The sequence below is a fragment of the Pararge aegeria genome, chromosome 2, assembly GCF_905163445.1.
Source record: "Pararge aegeria chromosome 2, ilParAegt1.1, whole genome shotgun sequence".
In the NCBI taxonomy this organism is placed as follows: domain Eukaryota; kingdom Metazoa; phylum Arthropoda; class Insecta; order Lepidoptera; family Nymphalidae; genus Pararge; species Pararge aegeria.
In genome coordinates this window covers 13895327-13908911 of record NC_053181.1, presented here as the reverse complement: position 1 = coordinate 13908911, position 13585 = coordinate 13895327, and the positions used below count along the sequence as shown (strand labels likewise).

The window sequence follows — 13585 nt, the reverse complement described above, 5'->3', positions numbered from 1 at the left end:
ACAAGGAATAGGAGAAGTTTACACCCGTTTAACATGACACATATATATTATTTGGATATTAATTCCATTGGTGCGGCAGTGCTGTGAGAGTTGATAAAGCTGTGGGAGAAGATAATTTTTTATCCTTTCTCGGGGATATAATAGTCTCCTGCCCACTGCTCCTGCTAGCCGTGCTGACTCGAGAAAATTAAAAAAACAATAAATTTCCAAAATGCCCCCGCCGGGAATCGAACCACGGACCACCCACTCATAAGACCACAGCGCTTACCACTGCGGCATAAACTGTCAGTGTGTGATACTTCATTAGGTTTTAGCTACCTGTTATTATAATATGATTGAGCTGTGTCATTTATGACAATGCAATAATGTGATTATCTTAAAAAAGGTTAATGTTTCCTTAGGACTACTTTAGTGTACCTACTATCCAAACTACGGTTCGGTTATAGATTTGCATCTCCGGAAAAAAAAAGCTATCCTTTACCCATATTAAAATGTGCCAAATTTCATCAAACAGGAAACAAACAAACAAACAAACATACGTACGTAAAATATGGATAATCGATCACATTTCCACTAATCAACGGACACTATTAATAAAAATAGTGTAATTTGATTAGCCGCAAGTAATATAAACAAGTGATATATGCTACTCACGTAGTCGCCATTAGCTTTTGGCACGAGCACATTCATCTCCGAGGACTTAGATGACACGATCTCCACATCCAGCGAATCCTTGGAGAGATAGATCTGGCACCCGTCGGTCTTATCGATCGACACCGTGGGCACCTTGCCTAGTACCTGCATAAAAATCATTCATCAACATCATCATCCTCTTTTTGACTCACCCCTGCTGGTCACAGGTCTCCTCACCAAAGAAGGGAGTTACTTTTAGCTGAGATTCTCCAAATAGTTAAAAAAATAAATAAATTACGACAATACACACACGTCGCCATTCTAGCCCCAAAGTAAGCGTAGCTTGGTTATGTGTACTAAGATAACTGATAAATAATTTAGGAATAATATACATAAATACTTATAATATATTAACCACCCAGGTACTAAAAACGTTCATCACACAAACACCTTTCAATTGTAGGTTGTACCCACAGTCTTCGACTCAGAAAGCAGGTATACTGCTCTCTGCGCCAATCGGTCGTCGAATCCGTCGAATATCCGATTTTGGAGATGATAATAGCCAGGACCGATATTTTATGGGGTGGAATCGCTGAGTATAGAAAATTAAGCCTAATTTTCATAATTTAACACCTCCATCGTACGCCAAACTATATAATAGCTCGCAAAAAATGACGATATGCGTCGCACCGCATTGCGAATATCGTCTTTTCATTGCTTTAGTTCCATTTATATGGATCAACACACATACAGTCGAAGAGCACTGGACCCGAAAGAAATAATTAGGTTAGGCCATGCAAAAGACACTGCTGTGGCACTCTATTCAACGCCTGAACTCTATTCATCCTATTCTATACACCGCGTACACAGTTCCATGTACCTGAGTTGGTAATATCAAAATTCAAAAATTCAAAATTCAAAATTCATTTATTTCAAGTAGCCTAATACAAGCACTTTTGAAACGTCAAGTCTGTCCGTGTGTAGTGACTCTACCACCGGTTCGGAAGGCAGATTCTACCGAGAAGAAGCCGGCAAGAAACTCAGCAGCAGTTGCTCTTTTCCAACATCAAAAATTTACATTTTACATTTTAACATTAAATTTTTTATCTTGTGAGAGATGAAAGCGGAGCCGGATGCTTCCAAGGAACCTTGTCATTAAGAAACATCATCATAATCAATTGTGTAATAACCTCGCTGTAATAAATGTGTTTTAACACATTCTTTAAACTTATGCATTGGTAGGTCCAAAATTACCTTAGGAATCATATTATAAAAGCGTATACTCAATCCCACAAATGACTTCTGCACCTTTCGCAGACGATGCAGATGTCACTAATAAAAAAGTAGTGCACCTATTATTATGGCCGTAATCTACTTTTGAAAGGGATTAACTTAAAAAAAAAAATCACAATTCGAAATGTATCTACGGGCACAGTATACGGGTACAGTCATTGAAATAAAGTATGCTGCGCTAACTTTAACTCACCGAGTTTCTAGAAACTGTAAGAATATTTAATTAAATTCCAGAGACGGACCTCCGTTTACTTACATAACAAAATTTCAGTCAACACGCTAAGATTAACCTCAAGATTTGCGCTTAAACCTAATCTTAACTTGCAATCTAACATAATAATAGAAGCCTTATGAAATTAGAAATTCGCAAGATCAGTGACCGTTCCAACGTTAAATGAAGAACGTATATTTCCATTTGATCTTTTTAAGCTCAAATGAAAATATAAAGCAATTTTGACTAAAGTAACTATAAGAATAATCCTGGACACCTTAAATTATAGTAGGAGAGAAATAGACAAAAAATAATAAAACAACCTCTTTTTTTAAGATGCAGAACTTTGATGGATAATTTAAAAAGAATAACGTCTCTGTACATATTATCTGTCATGATTTGATATATTTTCTTTTCAGAGATTTCGAGCTGTTTTTATTAATTAAAAATCCGATGTACCACACAAGAAATAGTATCTGTAGCTATTCTCTTAAAGGTTTTATCGGTACTATAGCTTGTAACTTAAACAATGTGCGCAGAAAATATTCAACAAGTTACCTTGAATAACGAGATAACAAATGGCGCTAAGTCTACATTCGTAAAGAACTGGGAGTACGTTTTAGATCATTACGGGATACCGTATTGTCAATATGCCATTAAAATGTTTTATGCAATTTATACACACTACACTTTTTTAAATGTTGTACGTATTAATAATTTAAAAATACAGAGTGATAAATCTTAACTACTTCAAATTCGATGATATCTTTACCATTTCTACACAGGTGTTATTTCTTGTTAAATGTATTCCGACGGTAATCTTCATGCACAGATTTATAAAAACCATTTACACAAGTTGTCAAGAAAGAATGAAATTAAAGCAATTGGAGTATGAAGAGTTACAGCTTCAGGTCATTAGCAAATATTTTTGTAACTTCATAAGTACCTACCGTTTATTTTTATATGGATTACTAGTTTCTAAGATTGGTTTTTAATAATGGATTTATACGCGTTTAATTTTTTCTGCTGTTCTGATTTAAAATCTAACTCTGTTTGCTAAATTTGCAGCATGATTGAGTAACAAAAGTGCTATAGAGCAAACTGATTGTCTACAGATTCAAATAGTGCAAACTAAATTATGTGTACGCGACGCGGAGTTTGCAGAGCGCGGAGAGTTGTTACGAAGAAAAGCAGAAAATCTTCGCAAGGTCCGTGCACGAGTTCAAGAGATTATTGCCGATGATAAAGAATTCAGAAACGCTATTAATGGCAATGCGTTGTGGGATGAAAATGTTTTTCCCAACAACACTTTAGCATACGAAGAAGGTATATAACGATATCAGCTTTGTTTAGTAATGTAACTAATGCATAAAAAATAAGGTTTATATAAATTTGTTTTGCAATATCTCTTCCAGCGAGCACAGAGAGCAAATTTATAATGGAATTGCTAAAGGAACTGAAGTACGATCACGTTGTAGTACCAGGGTTGGATTCGGAAATGCTAAGTTGCGGAGATCCTTCGCGCGAGATAGTCTCTGCTGAGAACAGTGTCTACTCTTCGGCGGACGAAGCAGATTGCAAACAAGACTGCCACGTGAAGATAGTCAAAGTGACTAATGTCTATAGAGTAGCGTATCTACGGCACTTTATCAAACAAAAGCGATTGCGCCGCGCGAATAGACAGGCACTTTTGAGAAAAAAGGTTTTTATAGTGCGAGTTTCTTTTATTTTATATTATTTATTTGTCCTAGACAAATCTAGCACTTTTACTTAAATATAACTTAATTACTATAGGCAAGCAATGCTCGACATAATTCCTACATATTGGCACAAATCCAACATATAACTTTCGCCACTTTAAGAGTCTGTTGCTCCACATATCAGAGTCAGTTTTCCCGGATCCGGAATCGTAAGATCCGTTAGGAACATGTTATTAGATACAGCGGTTCACACAGCAAATTAAACGTGTTCTCTCAAATATTGGACGAAGCTTAGCGGAAACAAAAATGGGACAGCACTCAGTGAGAATTTAGTTGGGGCAGGCTGCGAATCATTAAATGTACATACCCTACATTCTGATACAGATAATAAATAAACGGATTATGTAGGGCATTATCGAATTTACAGTGTGTGTGGTACAAATATTTGCGCACTGCCGAGGCACTCACTGATATGACATGTAAATTACTTAAATACAATAAAATGCATTTTCAGATGGACAGTATCAAGAAAATTTTGGATGACTGGCAAAAAACATTAAGCATGGTGATAAATAGTAACCTATCATTGGTAAATAATTCGCCGCAAGTTGAATTGGCGTCCCAGGAAGCAATGGGCGATTGTTCGAAGCCCAATATATACAATACTTCCGACTCTGATAGTGATTTCATCAACAGCACCGACAATTTCCATGATAACTACAGTCTTAGCTGGACACAGAATCAATACTCGCCCATATATGCTTACAACAGCTACGATGTAAGTATAACATTTCTCGCTATGTATTTTACGAATTATTAGAAAATTTAAAAAAAAAAAAAACTAAATTCAAAATTCATTTATTTCAAGTAGGCGTACCTTATAAACAGTTTTGAAACGTCAAATTAGGTATTTGAAAGTCATTAGGGTGTTTAACTACGGAGCACAAGGTCCTGGAACCCGGGAACTATCCTGTATCGGTCCAAAAATTGTTAAGTATTGTGATAAAGAGTTTTCATTACCAGCCCGGAATTAGGAAATTAGCAGTGGCCACCCTTGTGCCTCGGAGAGTATGTAAAGCTGTCGGTCTCGGTTATTATCATTAACTTGTGAAAAAAGCCCACCAACCCGCTTGCAGTAGCGTGGTAGTTCTATGCTCTATAACCGTCTCTCCTATGAGAGAGATGACCTGTGCCCAGTAGTGGGACGTTTATAGACTACGGATGATTTAAGCATATTCAGAGTTGTTTCAGTAAATGTCTTCGTGCATGTGAAATTTGCGTCGGCTCTCATGAATTAATAGCGACGCAGCCGGAACCTTCCACGTTGCGTTTGTCCCAAACCATTCATAAATTAAATTTCTAGATGGGTACGCTGCGCTTAGTGAAATTAAAATTGATTTATTTCAGGAGTTCACTGGTGAAACACAGAATGTCGCCAGAGAATATTACGATATTCGGGACTACGAAATAAGTAAATGTCAAGAAGAACAACATGACTTCAACAAAGGCACGGGAGTACTGTACCTAGTCCCGGAAGAAACGAGTAGTCAGATGGAAATCAAGGAAATACAGAGCGATGCCGAATAAATGACGAAACGACATGGTTTACAGGATTTTAAAATGTGTTATTTATGTGATTCCCGATAAAATCAAAATTAAACGTGTCAATCAACGTATCAACGTAATCAATTATTATTTATTACGATACATGCAATATTAACGTAGTAGGTAGGTATCTATTTTTTGTAAATAAGTCTGATATAAGTTTGGGCAATACTACTATCTATATATTTTATTGTAAGTTTGTTATATGTATATACTATATTTGTATATATAGGTTTATGCATATTTATTTGCAACACAGTACAGTTAAATGCACCACCTACCTCTCTTCTTGAGCTGTTTTTAACGCCTTTGGTTGCCTGGAAGAGATCGCTATGTAGCGATAAGGCCGCCAAATTGTATACTTTTTGTTAAATTTTTACTTTTAATTTGTGTACAATAAAAGTGTATTCATTCATTCATTCATTCATTCATTCATTCATTCAATACTAGACCAGACCCAGTTTTATATCATATTCATCATCAGCATCATCATATCAACCCATTACCGGCCCAGTGCGGATTGGTTGTAGAGTCCCAACACGCATTTAAGAACATTATGTAGAACTTTCAGGCATGCAGGAAACCTATATCACGATGTTTTTCTTAACCGTTGGAGCAAGTGATATTTTTATTAAAACGCACATAACCTAGAAAAGTTAGAGGTTCGTGCTGGATTCGAACTCGGCCCCCCAAAATTGAATCCAAAGTCCTAACCACTGAGCTATCACCGCTACACCGCGAGTTCTATATCACCAAAACCTTATCCGAATAATACTATGTATTGTTGAAAACTTGAATGAAATCCGAGGGGTCTTTGTGATAAGTACTACAAAGGGGCAGCTTATAGAAACTTTTCTCCAAGAGATATCCGTTCCGTTATTCTTGAGAACGCTTTTAAATATATAAACTCAGAGGCTCTACTTTGCTAGTGATATTGGAGTGATTTTTCAACAATGGGTCACCATTCGACGCGACGCATGTGTCATGACGTGATGGTAACATTGTAATTATAGCGATAGTATTCCATAACGTCTCAAAATAGTGGAAATTGGAAAACCTACACGACACGGGGCAGCACTTAATATTTTAGATGAAAGACCGTTAGTACTATTTAATTCATTCTCAAAATTGCTTGGTGTTTGATGGTTTACATCCATCCATTCTTCTGGATTATTTGCTTGCCTCGTTGCTCTAGTGATTAGCAAGTCAGATTGCAGATCACGAGGTCCTGTGTTCGATCCCCCGGTCGGGCCAATGAAAAGTATTGGGATTTTGTTTCAAGAGATCTTAGTACAGAAGTTTGGCGATGATTCACCCTCGTGTGTGGGAGAGCACGTTAGGAAACTGTCGATCCTGAGTACACTATAATATCTCCCGCGTGGTTAAAAATCTCTCTGGATATTAACCACCGTGGCGGAAATTGGTAAGGGAAACTGTGACGTATAATTCGCTTGCCAAAAGATGATTCCTAACGGCTGAACGCTCATCTCGCGAAATTATTTCATCCAATTGTCAGCGAAGGCGCTGTATCCGCATATAATTAACATTCTAATTAGAGTATATACTGAATTCGTCTAAAACGCCACACATTACATTTACTGACGCAACCTGCCCTTAGCTGCCATCCCACTAGATCGGCGAAGTCTGCGAGTTCAAGGTGAGTGGCCTTTCCTAATGGATAACAGGATTTTAAGGACGATTTATAATTAGGTCACTGTTTTTTTTTCAGTAGTTGGTAATATTTGACAGGCAAGCAGATGGCCCAGCTGATGGAAACCCACCGCCTATAAACACAGCAGCACCTCGCCGGTCATGCAAGGAACATGTCCTAAAAAATGCCACTTTGAGCACATCAATCTGAGGCGGAGGTCAATCACACCGGCAACCACGAAAACCGTTTGCTTTAACCGCCACAACCATGTTCCATGATGAGATTTACCGCTGAACTAACGCAAACAAAGAGTAATTGTGATATCTATTTTACATGGGAGTACCAAAGGTAATCATGATCACTTTAATCACACGCTTTATGTCTTTCGAAGGAAGTTCCAAAATCAGCTGTCCCAGGCCTCTTGCTTTCTGGCGGCTCCCAGCGGATCGTTTAATGTCGTCTCCGTCTGTCCACCTCGTTGGGTTCCGCCAACGCTACGTTTACCGGTGCGGGGTCGCATTCCAACACCTTGGGTCCATCAGTTCTCCGATCTATGTTCCCTGCCCATTGCCATATCAGCATCGCGACTCGTTTAGCTATGTAATAGTTTCTCTACGGATCTCCTCATTTCTGATCACGTGGAGACACTCCTAACATAGCTCTATCCATCGGCCGCTGAGTGACCCCTCTTATGAGGCCCATGAAAAGCAACCACGTTTCCGTTTCAGACTAACAAATTGTAATTGGTATACCTACCTATTGTACATGGAAGCGCCATTAGTAGTCAAAGACTTACCTGCATTTGCACCGACTGGCAGTTGACGAACTCCACGCTAGAGACGAGGTTGTCGAACACGACCGCGCACTTGGTGCATGAGTCCAGTACCACGCCGTTGATCTTCCCGCGCACGGTCAACGCAGAGTCGCGGCATCGGAACATGTACACCACGTTGTTCATCTCGGCGTTCTCGACCACGAGGTTCGAATTGCCCTTTTGGTATTCCTGAAAACAATGTGTTTATTTAGAGGCATAATTATAAAAGGCCCGTTTTCATTAAACCTAGGAATCGCCTTAATCGGAGGCCTAGTGAAAGTGATTCCTAGAGAAAAGAGTTTACCAACTCTTTATGTGATGTCTAACGACTTTAGGCGCCGTCTAAAGCTATAACACCGATTCGACGGATCGAAGCTTACAGATGACAGATGAAAAATATAAATTAGTTTTTTTTAATAACCTTATAGTTTTTTATGGACTATACAAAAATGAATAGTATGATAATAAAAACACAAAATAACACACCTTGTGGCAAGGACCAGTTAGGTTATTTAACCTCATTTTAGTTGCCTAGTGGTGAAAGGTAAAATATCTGCCTAGGAATTTTCTTTAATCAGGCGTTACTTACTTAGGCATTGCTTTGTCCGTCGTTTGTGAAAACGCGCATTAGTGTACAAGTACCTACTCCAATTAGATTTTTCGGTAGAGGAATATAATATGTAGGATCTAATTTCCCAGAAGATGAATATTTAACTAAAAATCATACTATTCGACAAGCTAAAAAAGAACAGGTTCTCAGTTCTTGGCCATCTATACTTAAAACCGTACTTAATAGGTAGGTACTTATGCCCAATTGGAGCGAGGGCTATAATATAACCTTTAACCTTTATAACCTTCTATATACCTTTGACTTGTATTATTTTAAGACTTCTATTGAATCTTTTTTACTACACGCAATGAAAAGAGTCAATATTATCAATCTGCGCAAGAGTCAATATTCTAGTATGAGTATTTGTCAATATTATAGTATTAATATTAAGATGTTTTATTAAAGTAATGATTTTATAAATAAAGGTACAAATATTTCGTAGCGAACCCGGTAGGCAGACATTGGCTTGTCTAAGGTTAAAGGTTATTTTAAAGCCCTCGCTCCAATTGGGCATAAGAACCTACCTATTAAGTACGTTTTTAAGTATAGATGGCCAAGAATTGACAACCTGTTCTTAGCTTGTCGAATGGTATGATTTTTAGAATAGAATAGAATAGAAAAACTTTATTGCAACACAACACAATAGGAAAAATAAATTTAAATTTTAGTTAAATATTCGTCTTCTCGGAAATTAGATCCTACATATTTCAAACTATTCATACTATACCTTCAAAAGAAGTTTTAGTTCGTTAGTTTGTAAAGAGGAAATCGAGCACCAAGAACGACCCATATAAATCAAAAACTCAAAGGGAACCTGTCTAAATAAAAACTTTGACGTTATAACACACTGACCTAATATGAAAAATGTTATAGCATCATATATTTTGTTTGCATAGCAGATATACCGAAAGTATAACCTACTTTCGTAGATTATTATTATTATTATTTAATAGCTAGTACGATGATTAATTTCATTTCGGACTTTTTAATACTACAAGATAAATACTCTCGAAATCCACTTGGATATCTCACAACCGGCTAAGTGCAAGTTCGACATGCACAAGAAGGGTTCCGTGAAATTGCGCTAAATAGTATTAAAATTATTAAGATCGTGGCGTAATTCGGTAATTACATGTTGACTGAAGTTACAGGTCCGCGAAATTTGGCATTTATATTTTATCCATGTCACGTAAAGCACGTAAATCAGTAGTTCCCAGTTGATATCAGTAGCACCTGATATTAAGTAGTTTATATGTTTAAGCGCACGGCCTACATTAAAGATTTTCGGTCTGTCTTGAATCGTAAAAGGTAACATTTCGAAACCTACCGCCATGCCTAATATATGGAGTTGCTCACTTAAGCTTGCTTCACGTTAGAGAAACATCGTGGGTCTATGCTCCAGATCCCTCAGTCCTGAGGGATTTGACATTAAATAGACAAATGTTGAAAGTTTACTACATTTTTTTTGACACATTATAAATTTTACACTGTAAGTAAGAAACATACATAAATACTTATTTTAAAAGCTTTACTTACTAAAAAGAGGGTGTGGCATAGTTCGACGCAAAGAAAGCTTCTTACTTTCGTGAATTTTCGATGGAAATATGTGAGATATGGCACACAGTAGACTTACACTAGGTCACCCGTACACCATAGGCGTGCGGATAAGCGATGCGAGAGATCGAAGTAAACTTAGATAAGATACTGAAGCGATCATGTTAGTAGGATAACTACAATACATAAATAGTAAGCAATGGCGTTGACTAATTTGAGTCGTCTAGACCTCTAAAAGTTACCGTTCTTGGTATGGCACACCAAGAACAACAATAATGAGAAACAATATCAACTTGTTTTGAAAACACTACGATTAACGTCAACACGCGAATTATGATTGGAAATTTATATTATAAGCGCTGTTTGCCTAAATAAAAATAAAAAAATACCCCATTGGATCGCCACAAAAACATTTGCACACAATTTTAGCTCATATTTCATAAAATTTACTTGAATTCGCTAGCTAGTCATCTGTACGAGCTTCAACTCGCAATCTTGCATTTTACGTCCATACGAAATTATTAAATAAAATAGATTGTCTCTGCTAAATAAATTAAAATTTCTATGAGTGAAAGCAGTAAGAAAAAAAACCCTTATAAGCCGATGAGTGTGAGCAAGACAAGGTGAGAGAACTTTGTACACGATCGTGATATTTCGGCGCGGCGCATAATGTCATTCTATCGCGTTCGGCTCGTTGCTATCACAAAGTCTACCTGCAAGAGTATACAAGCACTACGTAGTACAACTAGTGCTTGTATACTCTTCGTCAATACATTATTAAGCAAAACTTAAAACATTGTATTTGTTCCCTCATTGCTATCAATTATAAATTATTTTATGAATTGCATTTCAAAACAATTAGGCAAGCAAAATTAGAAAGAGATATTTATTACTAAGCAAGCCCGGCTTTTGACTTCTATGGTAGTAGAATCTCCTCTAGGCTCTGATCATAAGATAATCTAGTGATTAGGGCTCCGGCTGCCTATGGGGGGTCCCCTGAGAGTCGTCATGCCTGAGAGTCCTCCTGTCTGATCTGTTGGGAGGCTTCTGCCATGGCTAGTTACCACCGTACCGACAAAGACGTACCGCTAAGTCATTTACCGATCCGATACGAGTTTACATAGAAACGAAAAAAGGAATTATTTTTATTTAACTGCCATAACAGGCTAGCCCTTTACAATCTTAGACTGCATCATCACTTGCTGCAGGTGAGAATGCATTCAAGGGCTAGCGTGCATAATATAGCACAAAAAAACTAGTCAAAGTTGTTCATGCGCCATTCAACCGGGATCGTACAAGTTTCGTTTTTGTATGGCCGTCGCAAATCCTGTTGAAAATGAAATAGCATTTAATGTTTTCTACATTTGTATACAAATAAACGAGTAAAAGTAGCCGTTTGTCCAATTTTGTTGAGACCACCGGTTTATGGACAGGTTTCAAGTATTGGACACAAATAGCTAGGTGCTGTCTGACGGACCTTTCACTGTTTTCAATGACGCTGCGAAAGAATCTAACAGGTTCAACTTTTCCCACAAAACTTTTTATAATATTAATAACAATAATTTATTTTATTTACTTGGTTTTAGCGGCGATAACCCAGTGGGTAGGAGCCCGAGGTCACTTTTGGGGGGGCATAGTTCGAATCCCAGCACGCACCTCTTATTTTTTTAATATGTGCGTTTTAAGCATTTAAAATATCACTTGCTTCAAAACACCATAATATTCCCAAAGGTGTGTGGATTCCACCAATCCGTACTAGGCCAGCGTGGTAGACTGCGGCCTTAACCCCTTCTGATTGTGGGAGAAGACCAGAAAACCCTGTAGTGGGCCGGTAATCGGTTGAAGTGGTGATTATAATGACTGGATTGTAAAACAGTTCGAGATAACACCTATTATATAATAATAACTTTAAGGAATAAAAGAAAACTGATAACACTTTTTCGCATTAGGAGTAAAAAATCGAACTTATTCTAATCGAACAGTAGCCAAAATCTAGTCTTAAAAAAAGTTTTAAAGTACCTCTAACGCCCGTTTTCACTAACGACGAACAAGGCAATACCTAAATAAGGAACGATTAATCTAAGGAGATTCCTAGGCATAGATCAACCCCGCTCACGAATAGTTATCACCTAAGAGTTGATAAAACATTTCTTTACTATAGACATCGCCTTAATCGATAGGCACTCGATTAAGGCGATGCCTAGATTTAGTTAAAATACTTTTGTTGTACAAAATACTTTTTTTTTTGTACCTCTAATACTATTTGGGTAGAGACAAGTAGTAAAGATAGTAATCGCGGAATTTAGAGCAAAACATTTTTAAAAACCCGTAGCGTAGTCACAATGACCCATTTCTAGTCATCTCACGCTAATACGGGCGGCATGTCGAGTGCCGACGCCTCCGGTTTCGCTGTTATAAACGGCGCGATGCTCCGTCCGTCACAGCTGCGGGTTTTAAAAGATATTGCGAAAACCTTTACACTGAAACTACGATGTTCTACTAAAGGTTTTTTTCCAACCACTCGCTCGACTATGCCTTATTACAAGACCTGTTACTTAATACATACATCGTAATTTTTAGAATGTCGAACATCCACAGCCCTTTAAAATGTCCGATCCATAGTAACTCTAGGAAATATTCAAATAATTGAAGTTTACTATATCACTTATATAGAATTAAAACATTCATACTTTCAAATTTGTAAGCAGCTAATCAAATTCAATACCGATGCATTTTCTTGAAACAAACGCAATCGATTCAAGAGATATCGTTGTAGCACCATGGCGCTGACACTCGATATTGGATGTTTCTTAAACAGCAAACTATTAATTTAATTTGTTATAGCAATGAATAGTAGACTTTGGTCTATGTGTAGGCTCCATTATTTCTAAGTTGTCTTGTAATTCAAATAATCATTTCTATACATTTTAAAATAAATAATAAATAAATAAATATAAATATACTACGACGATACACACATCGCCATCTAGCCCCGAAGTAAGCGTAGCTTGTGTTATGGGTACTAAGGTAGCTGTTGAATATTATAATGAATATAATACACATAAATACTTACAATATACAGATAAACACCCAGACACTGAAAAACAATCATGTTCATCACACAAACATTTTCCACTTGTGGGAATCGAACCAACGGCCAATGACTTAGAAAGCTTGGTCGCTGCCCACTGCGCCAGTTTTTCACTTACATAAACCAACTAACTATAGTGTTTGTTTATGTAAGTGTAGTGTTTTCGTTATGTTTTATTTATTATTACAATTTGAAATTAACATTAGATTAAAAATTAACAAACAGTTTGTTTATAACATTATAAATATTTTAAAAAAAAGGCTATACAACATGTAACGAAATTATAAAATACTGTCGAAGGGTGCATAAGTATATTATATATCATAAGGTATACTCTGAAAAATATGCAATCAAAAGAAGCATATTTGTTTTTCCATACAAACTAATTCAAAATAATCTAATCGTGTGTACTTATGGCAACGC

General features: G+C 37.0%; 2 protein-coding genes across 5 annotated transcripts in view; one reads left to right on the top strand and one right to left on the bottom strand.

Moving 5' to 3' along the window:
* LOC120628688 (adenylyl cyclase-associated protein 2) overlaps positions 1 to 13585 on the bottom strand; it is a 49848-nt gene that overhangs the window by 3102 nt on the left and 33161 nt on the right. For all 4 annotated transcript variants that reach the window (XM_039897278.1, XM_039897253.1, XM_039897270.1 and 1 more), the window contains exons 7-8: positions 7890 to 8096; positions 655 to 798 (exon numbers count right to left, since the gene is read on the bottom strand). In XM_039897278.1, the coding sequence (XP_039753212.1) occupies positions 655 to 798; positions 7890 to 8096 (351 nt within the window). The remainder of the gene's footprint in view (positions 1 to 654; positions 799 to 7889; positions 8097 to 13585) is intronic.
* On the top strand, positions 2517 to 5474 carry LOC120628712. The gene is made up of 6 exons (XM_039897291.1): positions 2517 to 2840; positions 2923 to 3048; positions 3253 to 3463; positions 3553 to 3839; positions 4352 to 4615; positions 5245 to 5474. Exons 1-6 carry the CDS (start codon positions 2667 to 2669, stop codon positions 5422 to 5424), a joined length of 1242 nt encoding a protein of 413 aa, XP_039753225.1. The 5' UTR covers positions 2517 to 2666; the 3' UTR covers positions 5425 to 5474.